Raw genomic sequence first — 15,212 nt, 5'->3', positions numbered from 1 at the left:
ATAAACGCCTGGGGGTAGCATATGCAGGCAATATATATGAGCTTTATGTAAAAGCCTTTTTAAGATAACTGTCTATACGAAATCGGAATATAAAGAACGAATCTTTGGAGTGAATGAATATTTAATCAAATAATTTCCAATGCCCCTATATTTTGTGAACATATATGGAACATGATGTTAAAAATAAATTTTGGATGTTAGAACCATTGAAATTCTAATCAAATTAACAATATTTGTTGATTACTTATACATGTATAAAATGTATATAGTACAATAATATCCTAAATGTTTTCAATAGTAAAATATTTATTTATAACAATAGTTTATTGTGATAAAGAAAAATATCAGTTTGTTTCGAAGTTAATTTAATTCTTTTTATTTCAATACCTTAGTGAATTAGTCTCAATTTTAATATATGAGAACATTCATCACACCCAAATTAAAAAAAAAATTTAAATACATAAGTTATCTTACTTTTTTTAATAATCTCATTGATTGTATCGTAACGGGGTTTATAAAAAGAATTGAATATAAATTATATGTATTATTGATCTAAGACTTTGAAATTTTTTTATTTAAATTTACGAAATTGATTAGGATAATTTTAAAAACATCCAACAATTTTTAACAATCAAAATTAACCCTTTCGACTCGGATGCATCCGCTCCGGCGGCAATATTCATATAAATCTCTATCAAAATGTATTATAAATTCAGCAAGCCGATTTTTAGTAGACAGTTTTTGATTACGTTGAATTTGGTTTCTTTGTTTTAGAGATGTGAAATGTTTTACTTGTATACTCGTTGATTTTATAAGGATAAAATGTCAATTTTTCCAATTCAAATTTCATCAATAATCAATGAGATAATCTATTTTTAATATCATGTGCAAACCCTAATTTTACCTTTTCTTTTGTAAAATGAGCAGCATAATTGGCTGTAAGTAAATTTTGTTTTATTAATAATTGGCTAAAAAACTAATATATTTGCTAAATTTTGAAAATAAATTATAATTGATTGAACTTCAAACGTTATAAAAATTTAATTTAAAATCATTACTAAGAATACATTCATAACGATTGGAATAATATTTGATAAGTTTTCGAAAACAGATCGAAAGTTTTCATTAAATGAAAATTATTTATAATGTACAATATTAGTTTACAAATTTACACATCTCTCAATATAATTTTAAACTTAAATAAAAAACTTATCCAATTATCTTTTTACTAGCCTATCAAAAGCCTATCTCAAATTTTACTAGCCAGAACATAGTAGTAATTCATTCAAGGATTGGCTTTTGAATAGCAAATGATTTTGTTCTATTTCTCGAGATGCAATTACAATTTATTTTGTGATACAAAAAACATTTAGTTATAACGAAGGACATTGGTATATATACATTGAAAAAAATAAGAAAATATGAAGACAATTTGTTTTCTAAGCAATTTCATCTATTGGCATCAAACCTGACATTCATGTGTTCACCCAAATAAAAATGAAACAAATAAACTATAATATAAATTCGTGAAATCTGGATTATTTCTTATCAATAAACGTGTCGAACAAAAAGTATATAAAATTGCGAAAATTTCTTTAACATTATTATCAACCCTAGACATCCAATACACAGTTGGCGGTGTATCGGCGATAAATATAAAATATAATTTATATTCGAGCGGAGCTTTACATCAATATACGTTACGTTCGGAATAAAACGTGATAGCTACTGGCTACAGAGCTTTTACTATTCCAACGATTGTACGACGGACGAAAGGCGATATAATATGTTTACATGCTATATTGAATTCAGATACAATCTTGTTAAGGGTTTTGCAGAATAAAATACACCTAAAAAGTTGTCAGTCAATAAAGTCGACGTATGACTAGAGGAAAAAGAATAAAAAATTGAATCAACCGAAAAATTGATGAATATTGTGAATGCCAAGCGAGCAAAATAAACATCATACAATTAAATATATGTACTTTATAAGAAAATTGGAAGTTCAAGAAGCTGATTCGAAATTAAGTGAAAAACGTTCACAAATAGACGATAATTGACCATTTATAGATCAGGTTGAAAATTTATAATGAAATTGCGAAGTGCAGTGGGAATGTGAAAATTAAGAGTTGCATTCAAGCATTTAAAAAAAATTAAGAAGTGATCCGACACATTAAAAAATGAGTGTTAGAATTGGACAACCCCCAATAAAAAAAATTGTTAATGTAAAACTGAGCTTTTTTACAAGCTCAAAAACTCTCAATCTAATTTCAATCAAAAACGTTTACTGACAGAAATCGGGATAAAAAATAATGTTATTACTATAGTAATTCTTACGAAATGGAGGTTGGTGGTCTGAGAGTAAAATTGAGAGTTATATGTATTTTTGAAACGCATTGTAAAAAATTTGAAAAATAAGATTTGACTCAAAGTAATAAGAAAAAAATCCTTGGGGCGGCCAACCAACTTCATAATTTTATAATAAGATTTGTAAACTTTTTTTTAAATACTTTATAAATTCTTTATACTATATTATGATAATAGTTCTAATTGAACTATTAAAAGTCAGATTTTCCTACATAATTATTAAATAATTATCATTATTCGTAACGATCAATGTGTAATGATGTAATGTGTAATCAAACAACATTTTAGAATTAAATTATGTTCAAAGTTTTCATTCTTTTTATATATATGATCTATTATTAATCTCACATTTGTACAATTATTATAAAAATATAATGAAATGATAATTATTGAGCAAATCTTAGTCACAATAGTGAAAAATTTAATAGTAATGAAATCGATATTTAAAGTGATATTTTTCCTGGGCTTTTTATTGCATTTATGGTAAATATAAAATTCATATTGATATATTATTAGACGGTTATTCAAGAAATTCAAAATTATTGCTATGTAATTGTAAAAAGAACTAGAAACAAAAAAAATTGAAATTTTACTTAGCTATCTTCATGACATCAAACTGATTGATCATACTAAGTTCTCAAGTTTTGTATGGTACCCTATTATTAAATAAATAAATAAAATCCTCTAAATATTCCTCCTTTTTTCAATAGTACAGTTATACATCTCATCTCATTTCGTTCAGCATTTGGGCTCAGGTTTGCCTTCGAAAGCAATTTAAACAACTTTGTAATATATAAAACATTGAGCGAAATACATTCAAAAAGACGTACACGCCCGACCATATACAAACGGAAGGCAAAGTTATAAAAAATGCACACATATACAAAAAGCACTTACATCAAACTCGGTTTATACATGTACCCATTTATTTAAGGATGCTTTCATATATTTGGTAATTTTTAATTTATTTTTATTTGAAATATTTTGTAGAAAAATGTGATATATGTGGAATCATGTTATTATTCAAGGTCTCTTTTGTACCTAATAGCATTTAAGTAAATTCTTCTAATAATATTCTAACATTGTATTCTTACAAAAAACTGATACAAGTATACAAGTATTCTGCAAAAATCCTGAATCTTATTCATCTCAAATGAAGCTAATTGAACCTGTTCATAACTATTCAATATTTGTCGTCAAGTAAGTATATTTATAAAATTTGTGTAAACAAGATATAAGAATAAGAAAACTCACATCAATTCTGATTATTTATCAATATGCTAGAAAAAAATCATTTAAAATTTTCTTCCAAAACTTGATTTTTTGCTCAAACGGTTAATATATTAGGGAGCAGTGCAGGTCGTCATATATAAAACCATAAAAACAACATGCACACAAATACGAGGCAACATTTTATATGGAGTCGTAATTATTTTTATGAAATCAATTTTATGCATTTATGTAGGTACAATGTTTACATAACATGTTTGCACGGTGTATAATAAACGAACGTAATATACAACAAGCTGTGCTTTACGATATATAATAATGTTTATAGCATTGTCCGATTATTAATTTTATATTGGATAATAAGATATCAAACTGTTTCAATTTGTAACTTTAAAGTTTCATAAAAATAGTTTTTATAATAAAATATTTCTGGGGTTTATTAAAACGATCTTAAAGTAACCTAAATTTAGACAAATTAGTATGAAGGAGTTAGAGCCTTGCCGTAACAGTTATTTTTTGAACTACTATATTTGAGTTCCACTGTTTGTATTTCTAGAAAATAAAGATAAATAAATGTGAATAAATTTTACTGGTGATATTTACTTAAAGTTATTTCATAAATATTATTCATCATTTTACAATTAATTATTTTTCATAAAAAGTCTCTTGCCATTTTACCCCTATTTTGGGGCTAATTGTAACTTCTACCGTGGCGAGTAGAAAGAGGTTGTTCCAACTAATCCCAGGTGTGATTTTTTTTAATCAAGATTTATTATAATTGATACACATTATTGAAAATTTGATAACTCAAACCGTAATTTCATAATAATGCAATTTTATATTACATTTAAAATATGACGGACCTGCACAGTTCTGTATATTGCGTCGGCCTACGAAACAGTAGCTATGACAATATTATGCAGGGGGTTCCTAAGATATCGAGATAAAAAATATTTTTTTAATATCAGTCAAGGCCATATTGAAAATTGCTTGTTACTATTTACTCCTCTTACATAAAGCTTTTAGCTTACCTACATATGTATAAATGTATATGAAGTAATTATATTTTAGATGAAAATATAGTTTGACCTACTGCTTTAGTTTTCACCTTTAAAACTAATTAAATGAATATTGGTGATCCCGTGTGTGCAAAATTCGATTTAATTGAAGCTTTATAAATATTAGTTTGAATTGATATTTAATTGATTTATATGATGCAAAATAAATTATAAAAGTTGAAAATATAAAACTAATTATTTGCTTCTGTGTCTCATACACCATTATTTATTATTTGTAATTTTAAAATGGTATTTATAATTAAACTTAATAAACTTTTTTATTTTTATTATTTATCATATTCTTGGTGAAAAGAGTTTGAAAAGATATTTTGACCTACTGCTCTAGGTTTTACTTTTAAAACTAATTAAATGAATATTAATGCTCTTTTGTATGCAACAATTGTTTTAATTGAAGCTTTATAAATGTTACTTTTACTTGATATATAATTGATTTAAATTATGTTGAATAAATCATAGAAGTTGAATCTATAAAATTATTTGTAATATGTCTATCTGCTTTAGTACCCCATACAGTATTATTTATTTTTTGTAATATTAACGTCTTATTTGTAATATTAAACTTTGTCATTTTTATTAGTTGTCATTTTCTTAAAATTAGTGAAAAGAGTTTACGTATATTAAAACATATTTTGACTTAACTGCTCTAGATTTTACTTTAAAATAATTAAATGAATATTGATGATCCTTTGTAAGCAAAATTTGAAGTTTTATAAATGTAAGTTAGAATTAATGTATAGTTGATTTAAATTATGCTAAATAAATAATAAAAAATAAAACTATAAAATTATTTGTAATATATCTATCTGCTTTTGTGCCCCATACAGGGGTACTAATTTATAATTTATATTTACTAAATTAACACGTAGGCAACTCAATTGGTTAATGGGCTAGAAATCACAAGTCACAATAGAAAATAAACTCGTCATATAAAAGTCAATTATTAAACCAATATAGCTTATGGTCGATAACGATATGGTCCTACGGCCTACAACTATGAGGTGCGGCCAGTAAATCGAACATAACTATTCTACAAAGGTTCCAAAATAAAATTTTGAAAGAAATCGTGAACGCTCCAAAATACGCTCCCAATTGGTTGATACATCAGGATTTTCCGAATTCCAACTATAGAAAAAGAAATTAGTCTTTACTGCTCCAGATACAAAGCTCGTCTAAGTTGTCATCGAAACGAATTAGCGTGTGATCTGCTTTACCACCTAAGCGTCTCAAAAAGAAAAATCTGCAATGAATTTTTACAAAATATCACTTAACACCTAAGAAGGTGCTATCGCTGGATAGCGATCCTTCTCACGCAGTCAAATAATATATATCTGAAATAATATATAACTGAATGTACTGTGGACAGTTTGCTATAAAAAATAAACAAAAAAGAAGTACTAAATGATTTTGTATTGAGATATTAAAAAACATATCTTGAACAGTACTATTTAACAGGAATCAAACACAAAACGTCATATGGGCTATTTTGTGTATTATTACATGGGTTTGTTTCGAATAATTAAAATTGTCATTTTGGAAAGTTACAAATTACGAGGCTGCCAATAGCAAGGAGGTGAACCTGAAGTAAACAAGTCGCAGCTTTAGGTGTAAAAGCTGTGTAATCAATTAAAAGTTTTTTAACCAAACATATATGGCAATATTACTGTTGATCAACAGCAACAAGCAAACTAATCCAGAATTTTTCAAATTAGTTCGAATAAAAAAGTCTTAATGAAAAAACGCTCGCGAATGCAAATACCAGCGCTTGAATTTAATCATTTTCTCCGAAGCGAAACAATCTCTTCAATCAGGCAAAACAAATTTACATTGTTTTTATATCCACAATTTCGGTACATGTGCATTTACACAAACAAACAAGCGCGAGCACGTGTGTGTTTAATCAGAAGTATGATCGAATGGCTTTGCAATACACCTGCTACGAAAATGTGTGCGCTACGGATAGTGCCTACGCCCTCGTCGCCCTCGTCGCCCTACTCTAGGTAAGCGTGCGCCGCACCGCCACCGGCACCGATGCGTCGTCCTCGGGTTGGGGAAATTGTTTGTATGGATTATACGATTTAATTGCCAAGTAAATCATGTACAAGCTATAAAATAATAATTGCTCCAAATGGAAATTCGTGCGTCCCGCGCGGTGCGAGGCGAAACGGCGTTGGAACCGATACACTTGTATATGAAGACACGGAAAATAAACACACATGGAAACAGATGTATATACAACAATATATATATATATATATATATATATATATATATATATACTAGATGACCCAACAGACGTTGTCTTGTACCTACGTGCCCACGTCTACATTCAAAAGTTCCAAATTTGTTAATATCCTATTTAATATCCTGCCTCCCGCTATACGTCTTGGAAATTGCAGTCTTTTAATCAGTATAAAAAATATATATAAAACAATAAAAAAGAATTCACTTGTTTCCATGTTTCCACATTTTCTTTCTGATTACTATGTTTGTTCATTCAAAACCACTATTGTATGCATTGACACGCTCTAAAATTATTTATCCAAATTTGAATAGCCGTTTAGAAGTAGTTTAGTGACAACACATGTGTAGTAGGTATATATATATATATATATATACATATATATACATAAGATAAAATATCTTTGTGAATTTACTAACAATTATTTTTTTGTTGTAAGTAGATATATTTTCTTGAAATGTTAGTAGCCAATAAGTCGAAAAAAAGGCAATGAAAGAAATTTAATCTGTGAGTTTTGATACTAGATATGTATAATATTTCCTTACCTCATACTGAGAACACAACAAAAACATATAGTTTTAGAACAGTGACTACATATCAATAACAACTAAAAGTTTAAATTATAAAGTTAATATTTTTACTTATTGGTTGCAGGTATCTTATAGAAATTTAATAATTATTATTCATTGATTTATTATTAATAAATAATGAATTGATAAATTAGTATTATATTACCATTATAAATGGTTATATTATTACAATTATAATCGGCAAAAAATTTAAGAAAATCTAATGGTTTTTTATTTGGCCTTATTAACTAGAGCATTAGCCAAAACCAAAGTTGTTTGTAACGTTTCATAAAAATATCATATTTAGAGTAAACAAAAATTTATAAACAAGGCAGCAATAAAATAATAAAAATTAAGATAGAATAATGAATCCCGACGATAGTTACAAGTATATTTATGTATCTCATACAAATATCAAAACAATAATAAACTATATTTTAATAAATTGATTTCCACGTGTAATAGTAAAATATAATTATTATTTAAAAAGTATTATTACATTATTACGTTTATGTGTTCATGATCAATAAAGTTTAATACCAATCTTGGCTTAAGATTTAGGATAAGAATTGCTTTTTATATGGGGCAACTGCATGTTGCTTATTCCAGATTTGGAAAACCACATAGTTTTTATATCTACGCAGCCAGTGGAAAATAAAAAAATGTATCAACAATTATTGCTAAATTTAAGTATAAAAACTTTTATGATTTTTTTTAATTAGTTTTATATCTCAACTCTCAACCATTCAATCAAAATGTGCCACAGCAAAATGTGACAGGGCACAACTAGTATATATATATATATTAAATTAAAATTGCGGTTCATCCACTAACCTGGTCCATTATCTGTACTGTGCATTTCAGGAAGTCTTCGGCGGGCCCCTACACATAGGGTTGACACCGCCTGACCAACATGGCGGAGACCAATTGTGAAAACGAGTCGAAACTTCTGTAAACAAATAACAATGCATTTAATTGTTTCTGCTTCGCATACAATTTATGTTTAATTGAAGATGTTAATTGTGTTTTAATCGCACGAACGCGGAGCAAAATATACGCGCGTGTTAAAAACGCCAGGGAATATACAGGAGAAGATATATATATATATATATATATATATATATCGGCTATTATGTATCTACAAATATCCAACCACTTCTTAATAAATTAAAATACAAATTTAGATACCAGAAATAATCCATTTTCAATTAAATTAATTTCTTATTTTATTAATATCAATATCATTATTGTTCATAGAAGCATTGGTATTAATAATTGAAATATTTTGCACTTGTATTACTAGGTAACTTAAATCACCTAGTACTCACAGTAGATGAATCCGTATAAATATCTATTGACGATTGCTTTTGAGTACCTTCTAGAAGAAAATTTATTTATTTATTTATTGAACAGAAATGCTTTAATTATCGATGAAATAAAAACCAAAAATATATGGTAAAAAATTGGTACAAATCCTGAACAACAACCAAACAAATACTTTGTAACTACTAATTACTTTCAACTTGTTATTACATAACCGGTAATATGAATTCTCCATCTCTCATATTTCTGAGAATTTAATAAAATTGCACAAGTTCTATATTTTAGTTTAACAAAGTATATATTAATTAGTACAATATTAATTTTCTTTTCATAGAATCCACGTCAGATTTTAATTAACAATCATTTGTCTTGCCGTCCACCCTACCACTGCTCAATAGGTATTCATCTAATAATAATGTTTGTTTTAAAATTCAATTAAGATTAAATTAACAAATCTGTTCTTGATTCACTTAGAGGGAGTTTGACGCTTGAGGGATTGGGTTTTGCGAACGACGTGGAAATGGGCAGGGTTGGCAACCGCTCAACCGAAATATCGATATATAACTTGAATTAACTTACTTAATTGAGGAATAAATAATTAATATACGTTATTGTATCTTACTGTCCATGTGATATATATATATATATATATATATATATATATATTTAATACAATTCATATTGATTACTACCTGTTATATAAATAAATTCCTACATAAATATAAGAATTTTTATGTTGCTCATATTTGCTTATTGATATATATATATATATATATATATATATATATATATATATATATATATATCATTAAAATTATGTAACTAAATTCATTAAAAAAAATAAAAAATTACACACATTTTGTAGTTTTCTTTTAAAAAAAATGTGATTCTGGAGATCATAATCAGGATCATGAAATTGTTATATATAAATAGAAAAGTTTATTTTTGTTTAAATTGTGAAATTCATTCCAGGTTATTGAATTGCTTATTTATGAAGAATCTACCCAAAACAAACTCAATCAAATTTATGAATATAATTAAAAATATAATATTGAATTCGAGACTTAAAAAATTACACAAAACATCAGATAAATTATATTTGATTTGTGAATTCTTATTATATTAATTGAAAATTATTTTCAAATATCTGAATATAATCGATAATTTTTATGATAAGTAAAAAAAATCTCTTTGAATAATAATCTTATACTAAATATGAGAACTTATATAAGTATAAATCGAATCTCAGCTTGTTTTAATGCACAATTAAAATACATAATTTTTTATTTAGTACTTTTATATCACAGAATAAATTTTAAATTATATACATGGTCTATAAAAATCTAATCTTAACTAACAGTTTCAATAACCAGACACAAGATTCGGCAATTTTGATTAGGTGTACAAATAAATTTCCATCGATTTAAAATATAAATATGAAAGATGAATGTAATTATCCAGTGAAACGCGCCCAGTTATTGGTGTTCTATAAACGCATTTTATGTAAAAAATATTTTAAATAAAAAATCATGAATTGTATCGACTATAGTAATAAATAATAATATTTAAATTATTTATATGACTGATATAATGATCTCACATGACTTTTTTTACATTTATAATATTTTTTTTCTTTTTCATATTTTTCCTCATTTTCATTCTAAATTATTTCAACATTTTTTTGCCGAAACAGAAATTCAGGAAGCAAAATACTATTTATATCAACAATATATAAAATATATTTGCTTTACAACTGTTGCGTCATAGTGCTACTGTTCGAATATTTCAGCCGAATATTTTTTAATCATTGATTCAATGCAATTCTCATCCCTCGCCCCGTCATCGAGAAACTCCAAAGCCGTTCCATTTAAATTCATTAGTGTCTATTGTGTATATCGGCGTGGTAAACAAGACATGCACTAGATCCTCTAATTAAAGCTCGTGTTGTTTCCACGTATCGAAGTGGGTGGGAATGGGTGGCCATGGGTGCTAGTGGGTGCCAGTGGGTGGCAACGGGCGCAAAATGGGTAGTAATGTGCCCCACGTATTTCGTGAAACGGGAACGCTCTGGCTTTAATGGGTGGTTAGTTGTCGATATAGAATGTCGGAATGATCCCATCTCGTGCAATAATCACTCAATTGCATCTCGATTGATATCAATGCTAACTGCTTTCGAGTTATTGATTTATATATTTATTGGTTTCGTTTTAGATAAACCTTAGCTTCTCAACTTTTCAAAATTATAATAAATTTTGATAGATTTATTTTTGCTACACTATCACTGACCTGCATTTCATTAATTAAAATAAAATCAATCAATAAATATAAAAATCAATAATTTATTTTTTTTATCAGAAATAATACAATTGTGTAATAGATCTGTTTCTAAGGTATCTTAACGCTTACCGGACGGCTGTCCACCTGAGTTGTATATGAACGGATGTTTTATATGAACAATGACTCACTTTGCATTAAAACTGTTGGCTAAAATAGATCAAGGATGAACAAATTGCGGCCCGTAGAATTCATGGAGCTTTTTAAATATTTTTATGCTCCCGCTAAGCATTTGTAAAGTAGAATTTTATTTATAATTTACTCTTGACTCGTTCAATTAATTTATGAATTATTTACTTTTCTAATTTAACATTTTTATATTATAATATTTATTAGTATACATAAAGTATTGTAAATTTAATACGAATTCCTTGTTGAAAAAGTTGCTCATATTAAGACTAAATATATGCAGTGATAAGACAGTGTTTTTTCGAAGATTTACTATTAGTGTTTTTACATATTTGTTGTTGAGCTGAAACTTCTCCTTACTTCGTATTCTTAGATGGTAACCCAATGGTTAATCCATCCATATTTAATGATTTTTTATTAATAGAATTTTTATAATAGGGCTGACATTTTTTTATTGGAGTTGCAATGCCAGATTAAGGGCTATTTTCTTTTCTTTTATTTTAAAATATATATATTGCTTTCTACATTGCCAAGTGAAAATTGTTATCACTGCTGCCTGACGCACGTGGGTTGCTCGAAGTGCGTAATTTTTCTTTTTTATTGTATTTTTTTTCTATTGCGGTAAACCGGCATAGCAATTCGAATAAAATGATATTTATCAAAAAGACAGTCATATAAAAACTTTATATTAGACATGCCTGAAAAATGAAAAAAATTGTCACGACGCTAATTAATTATAACGACAGTGGAATCAACACGTTATGTCCTTTGTAAATTGCTTTAAATTTTAACTTACTGTCGAAACAAAATTTGATATTGTAAATGTTCTTCAATGACCACAAATTCATATCAAACAAATTGCATAACTTCCACAATAATATCAAATTTCACGTTTTATTCGAAATGCTGCACCGAGTTGATGTCAGATTGTTTTTAAATCTGTGTCATTCGGGAAGTGTTCAATAAAATTTCAAAAGTTTCAATCAATCAAGAAACAATAATAAAATATTAATGAAAGAAATTGAACATTAGAGTGACGTATTTTATGTTTAATAAAATTACCGCAAAAATAAGAGTGAATGAATAAAATGAACAAAATATTATATAAAATATGAACATAATACATACATAAATCATTCTTAATCATATTAATATTATAATTCTTATTAATAATTATTTTCGTTAACTATTGTTTAAAAAAATTATAGTATGTGTTAAAAAATTAAAACATTGTATTATAACTGTAATAATATTAAGATATCAGTATTTTCATTTTGTTTGTTATTTGAGTTTGGGTCATATTGGAAAGATGTGTTTAAAATTTCTAATTATGCTTCTTAATTATTATGTTATTGTTAACAGAGAATGAATAATAAAATCTAAATAATAGAACCATAAATCAAGCTGAATATAAATAGCTAAATTTGTGAAATTAGTCATTATTCCTCGACTTTAATTATTGCAATTATCGATAAAATTAATAATTATAATGATTGGTGTGGCGAATTCTGCGTCCTTATCTTGTACGATTTATTACGCGTTACTCTAACAAGTTCCATTAATTAAGTATCTTATTGCTAATTAGTGTATCTCACAATTTATATGAAAACTGACTTTAGACAATATTAATTAGCAGTACTCGTTGTTTGAATATAAACTTTATGCACAATAAACAGAATGCACCCAGACAAACGTTAGATTGTGCTAATTATTTCTAGATACAAACACAAACAGCCACGCAAATTGGGCACTAACTGGATATATATATATATATATATATATATATATATATATATTGATATCAGGGCAGTGCCTTGTGATATAATCGCAAAGTATATTTGGCTGCCCTTCAAAATAATATGATAAAAAATTTCAAAATTTAATTTTTAACTCCTACATCATACTCCATACAAATGTATAAATATATATATATATATACGTATATATATATATATATATATATATATATATATATATTATAATCCTGACGGATTATCTGAGTCTATTATTATCACCCTGATATTGTACTAAAACTATCACATAACAGCAAAATTTTTTAATAATTCTGTATTATACGGTATATTACTAATAATAATAGTAGGTATAATTTATACCTGATTCAGATTTTATCGCCTTTATCAAAACAATTACACTAGCAACACTCAACAGCAAGTTTCTATTACTACTGAACTACTCTTTTACTACTACTTTTACTTAAAACTAGGGACATCTAGACTGACACTGATGGCATTTGGATTCAAACTATTACTACTTAATAACAATAGATAAATTTTATCATCATCTGGTAACAATTCAAAGTTTTGGCGCGTTTTTCACCTTATATAAGTGTCTCGAATAACCATATCTTATTTATTTTTGTTTAGAGCCTTTCTCATATTTTTCGCACTTTTCTTAACAACAATTAATTAATAATTGCAAATCACAAAATGATTTGTCATTAAGCTTCATAGGCTGGGAACCTATGAAGTGTTTACATGGCTTATCGAGAGGGGTACATCATGTAACGTTTTTTTTGTAAATTTACAATCGTCGTTCCAATGCTAAAGTACAGTTTTCATATTGATTTTTTATTTTTCACGATGAGAGGTTCCTTCTGTTTAAAAAATCAAATTTTTTGGGTACATTAGGTCGTGTCAGTTGGATATAATTAGCTTATAAATTAGGTATGATTATATTATAAGTTAGTTTAAGTGGATTAGGGCTGCAGAAATCGATACTTAGTAGTATTTACACCATATCTATTTTCATCTGAAATGTTAGATACGTAAATACGAATAAAAGTATCCATTTCTGTGGCGACACCACATTAAAAAACGCGCCTAGCAACTTTACCTCATGGGGCGGGAAAAAGTTGCACCCTAGTTATGAGCATAATTATTTAACTTAAAATATTTATTATTTTTCCAATCAATGTACAAACACTAAAAGTTAGCAATAATTTAAAAATTTATAAATATATATTAATATTAAGTTTATTAATAATTCTAAGATTAATTTATAAGTTAATTATCTAATAAGTATTTGTATTAAACAATATAAGAATGGCATCTGGCCGTATGATGTATGTCAAAAGCCAATAAATAAATAAAAAAAAAAACTTAAAATATTAAGAAAATCAATTCTTAAATAATTTATATAAAAGTATCTGTATATAATAATGTGTATACTATATATTATAAACTAATGTCAATGTTTTGAATAATAAAAATTTTCAAATTAATATATGTTTATTAATTAGTTAAATTCCTGTGATTTGTTTTACAGAAGTTTATAAAAAAAATATTAGATTTTTTTCAGAAACAAATTGATGATATATAATATAAGATATATAATTAATCTTTACTTGATATTTTATTTTTCATTAAACATATTTCTTTGACCGCTTTTATTGGCATTGAAAATGTAAGTAAAAAAGAAAATAAACTTTTCTGCTACAATTTACAGACTTTTTATGTTCATTAAAAGTTGTTTACTGTATTTAACTCAAAATTAAATTCTATACATAAGTCAAACAAATTTAATTGAACACTAAAGCATCTTAATTTATTTACGAGAAACCCTCATGGCATTTTAAAACAATAAGGATTCATTTACATGCTAACTCATAAAAAACGAACTTTTTTTTATCCCAGCCAAAAATTTCAGCCGTGATTTAATCCCTCCGATACTTTTATCGTTCGCAATTAAATCAGTTGGTGAATAAAAAGCTGTGTATTCGTAACGAGCGCACCAACAGCAATTAGAAAACTCTTTATTCCGGTCTCAATGGTGATAATTATCACACAAAATCAATGTCCATTATTCATAGCCGACCAGACCATTAAAATCGCATACATTGAAAATGCAAGCAGACGAACCCACCGACCGGCAATACACATGCAAACCGATGAGGTGTCAATTCCTCTGAGAAACACATAACAA

At 26.8% G+C, this 15,212-nt stretch overlaps 1 protein-coding gene across 1 annotated transcript in view; it reads right to left on the bottom strand.

Annotated features, from left to right (window-relative positions):
- Positions 1 to 13,450, bottom strand: part of LOC113372421 (insulin gene enhancer protein ISL-2-like) — a 291,133-nt gene extending 277,683 nt beyond the window's left edge. The window contains exons 1-2 of the mRNA XM_026612746.1: positions 13,385 to 13,450; positions 8,319 to 8,433 (exon numbers count right to left, since the gene is read on the bottom strand). Of these exons, the coding sequence (XP_026468531.1) occupies positions 8,319 to 8,343 (25 nt within the window). The 5' untranslated portion in view covers positions 8,344 to 8,433; positions 13,385 to 13,450. The remainder of the gene's footprint in view (positions 1 to 8,318; positions 8,434 to 13,384) is intronic.
- Between the last annotated feature and the right edge of the window lie 1,762 nt (positions 13,451 to 15,212).

The sequence above is a fragment of the Ctenocephalides felis genome, unplaced genomic scaffold (assembly GCF_003426905.1).
Source record: "Ctenocephalides felis isolate EL2017-DRISC unplaced genomic scaffold, ASM342690v1 CF-g0.4_SCAFFOLD_01604, whole genome shotgun sequence".
Classification (NCBI taxonomy): domain Eukaryota; kingdom Metazoa; phylum Arthropoda; class Insecta; order Siphonaptera; family Pulicidae; genus Ctenocephalides; species Ctenocephalides felis.
The sequence above is the reverse complement of the archived record's forward strand: the minus strand, read 5'-3'. Positions and strand labels throughout refer to the sequence as shown.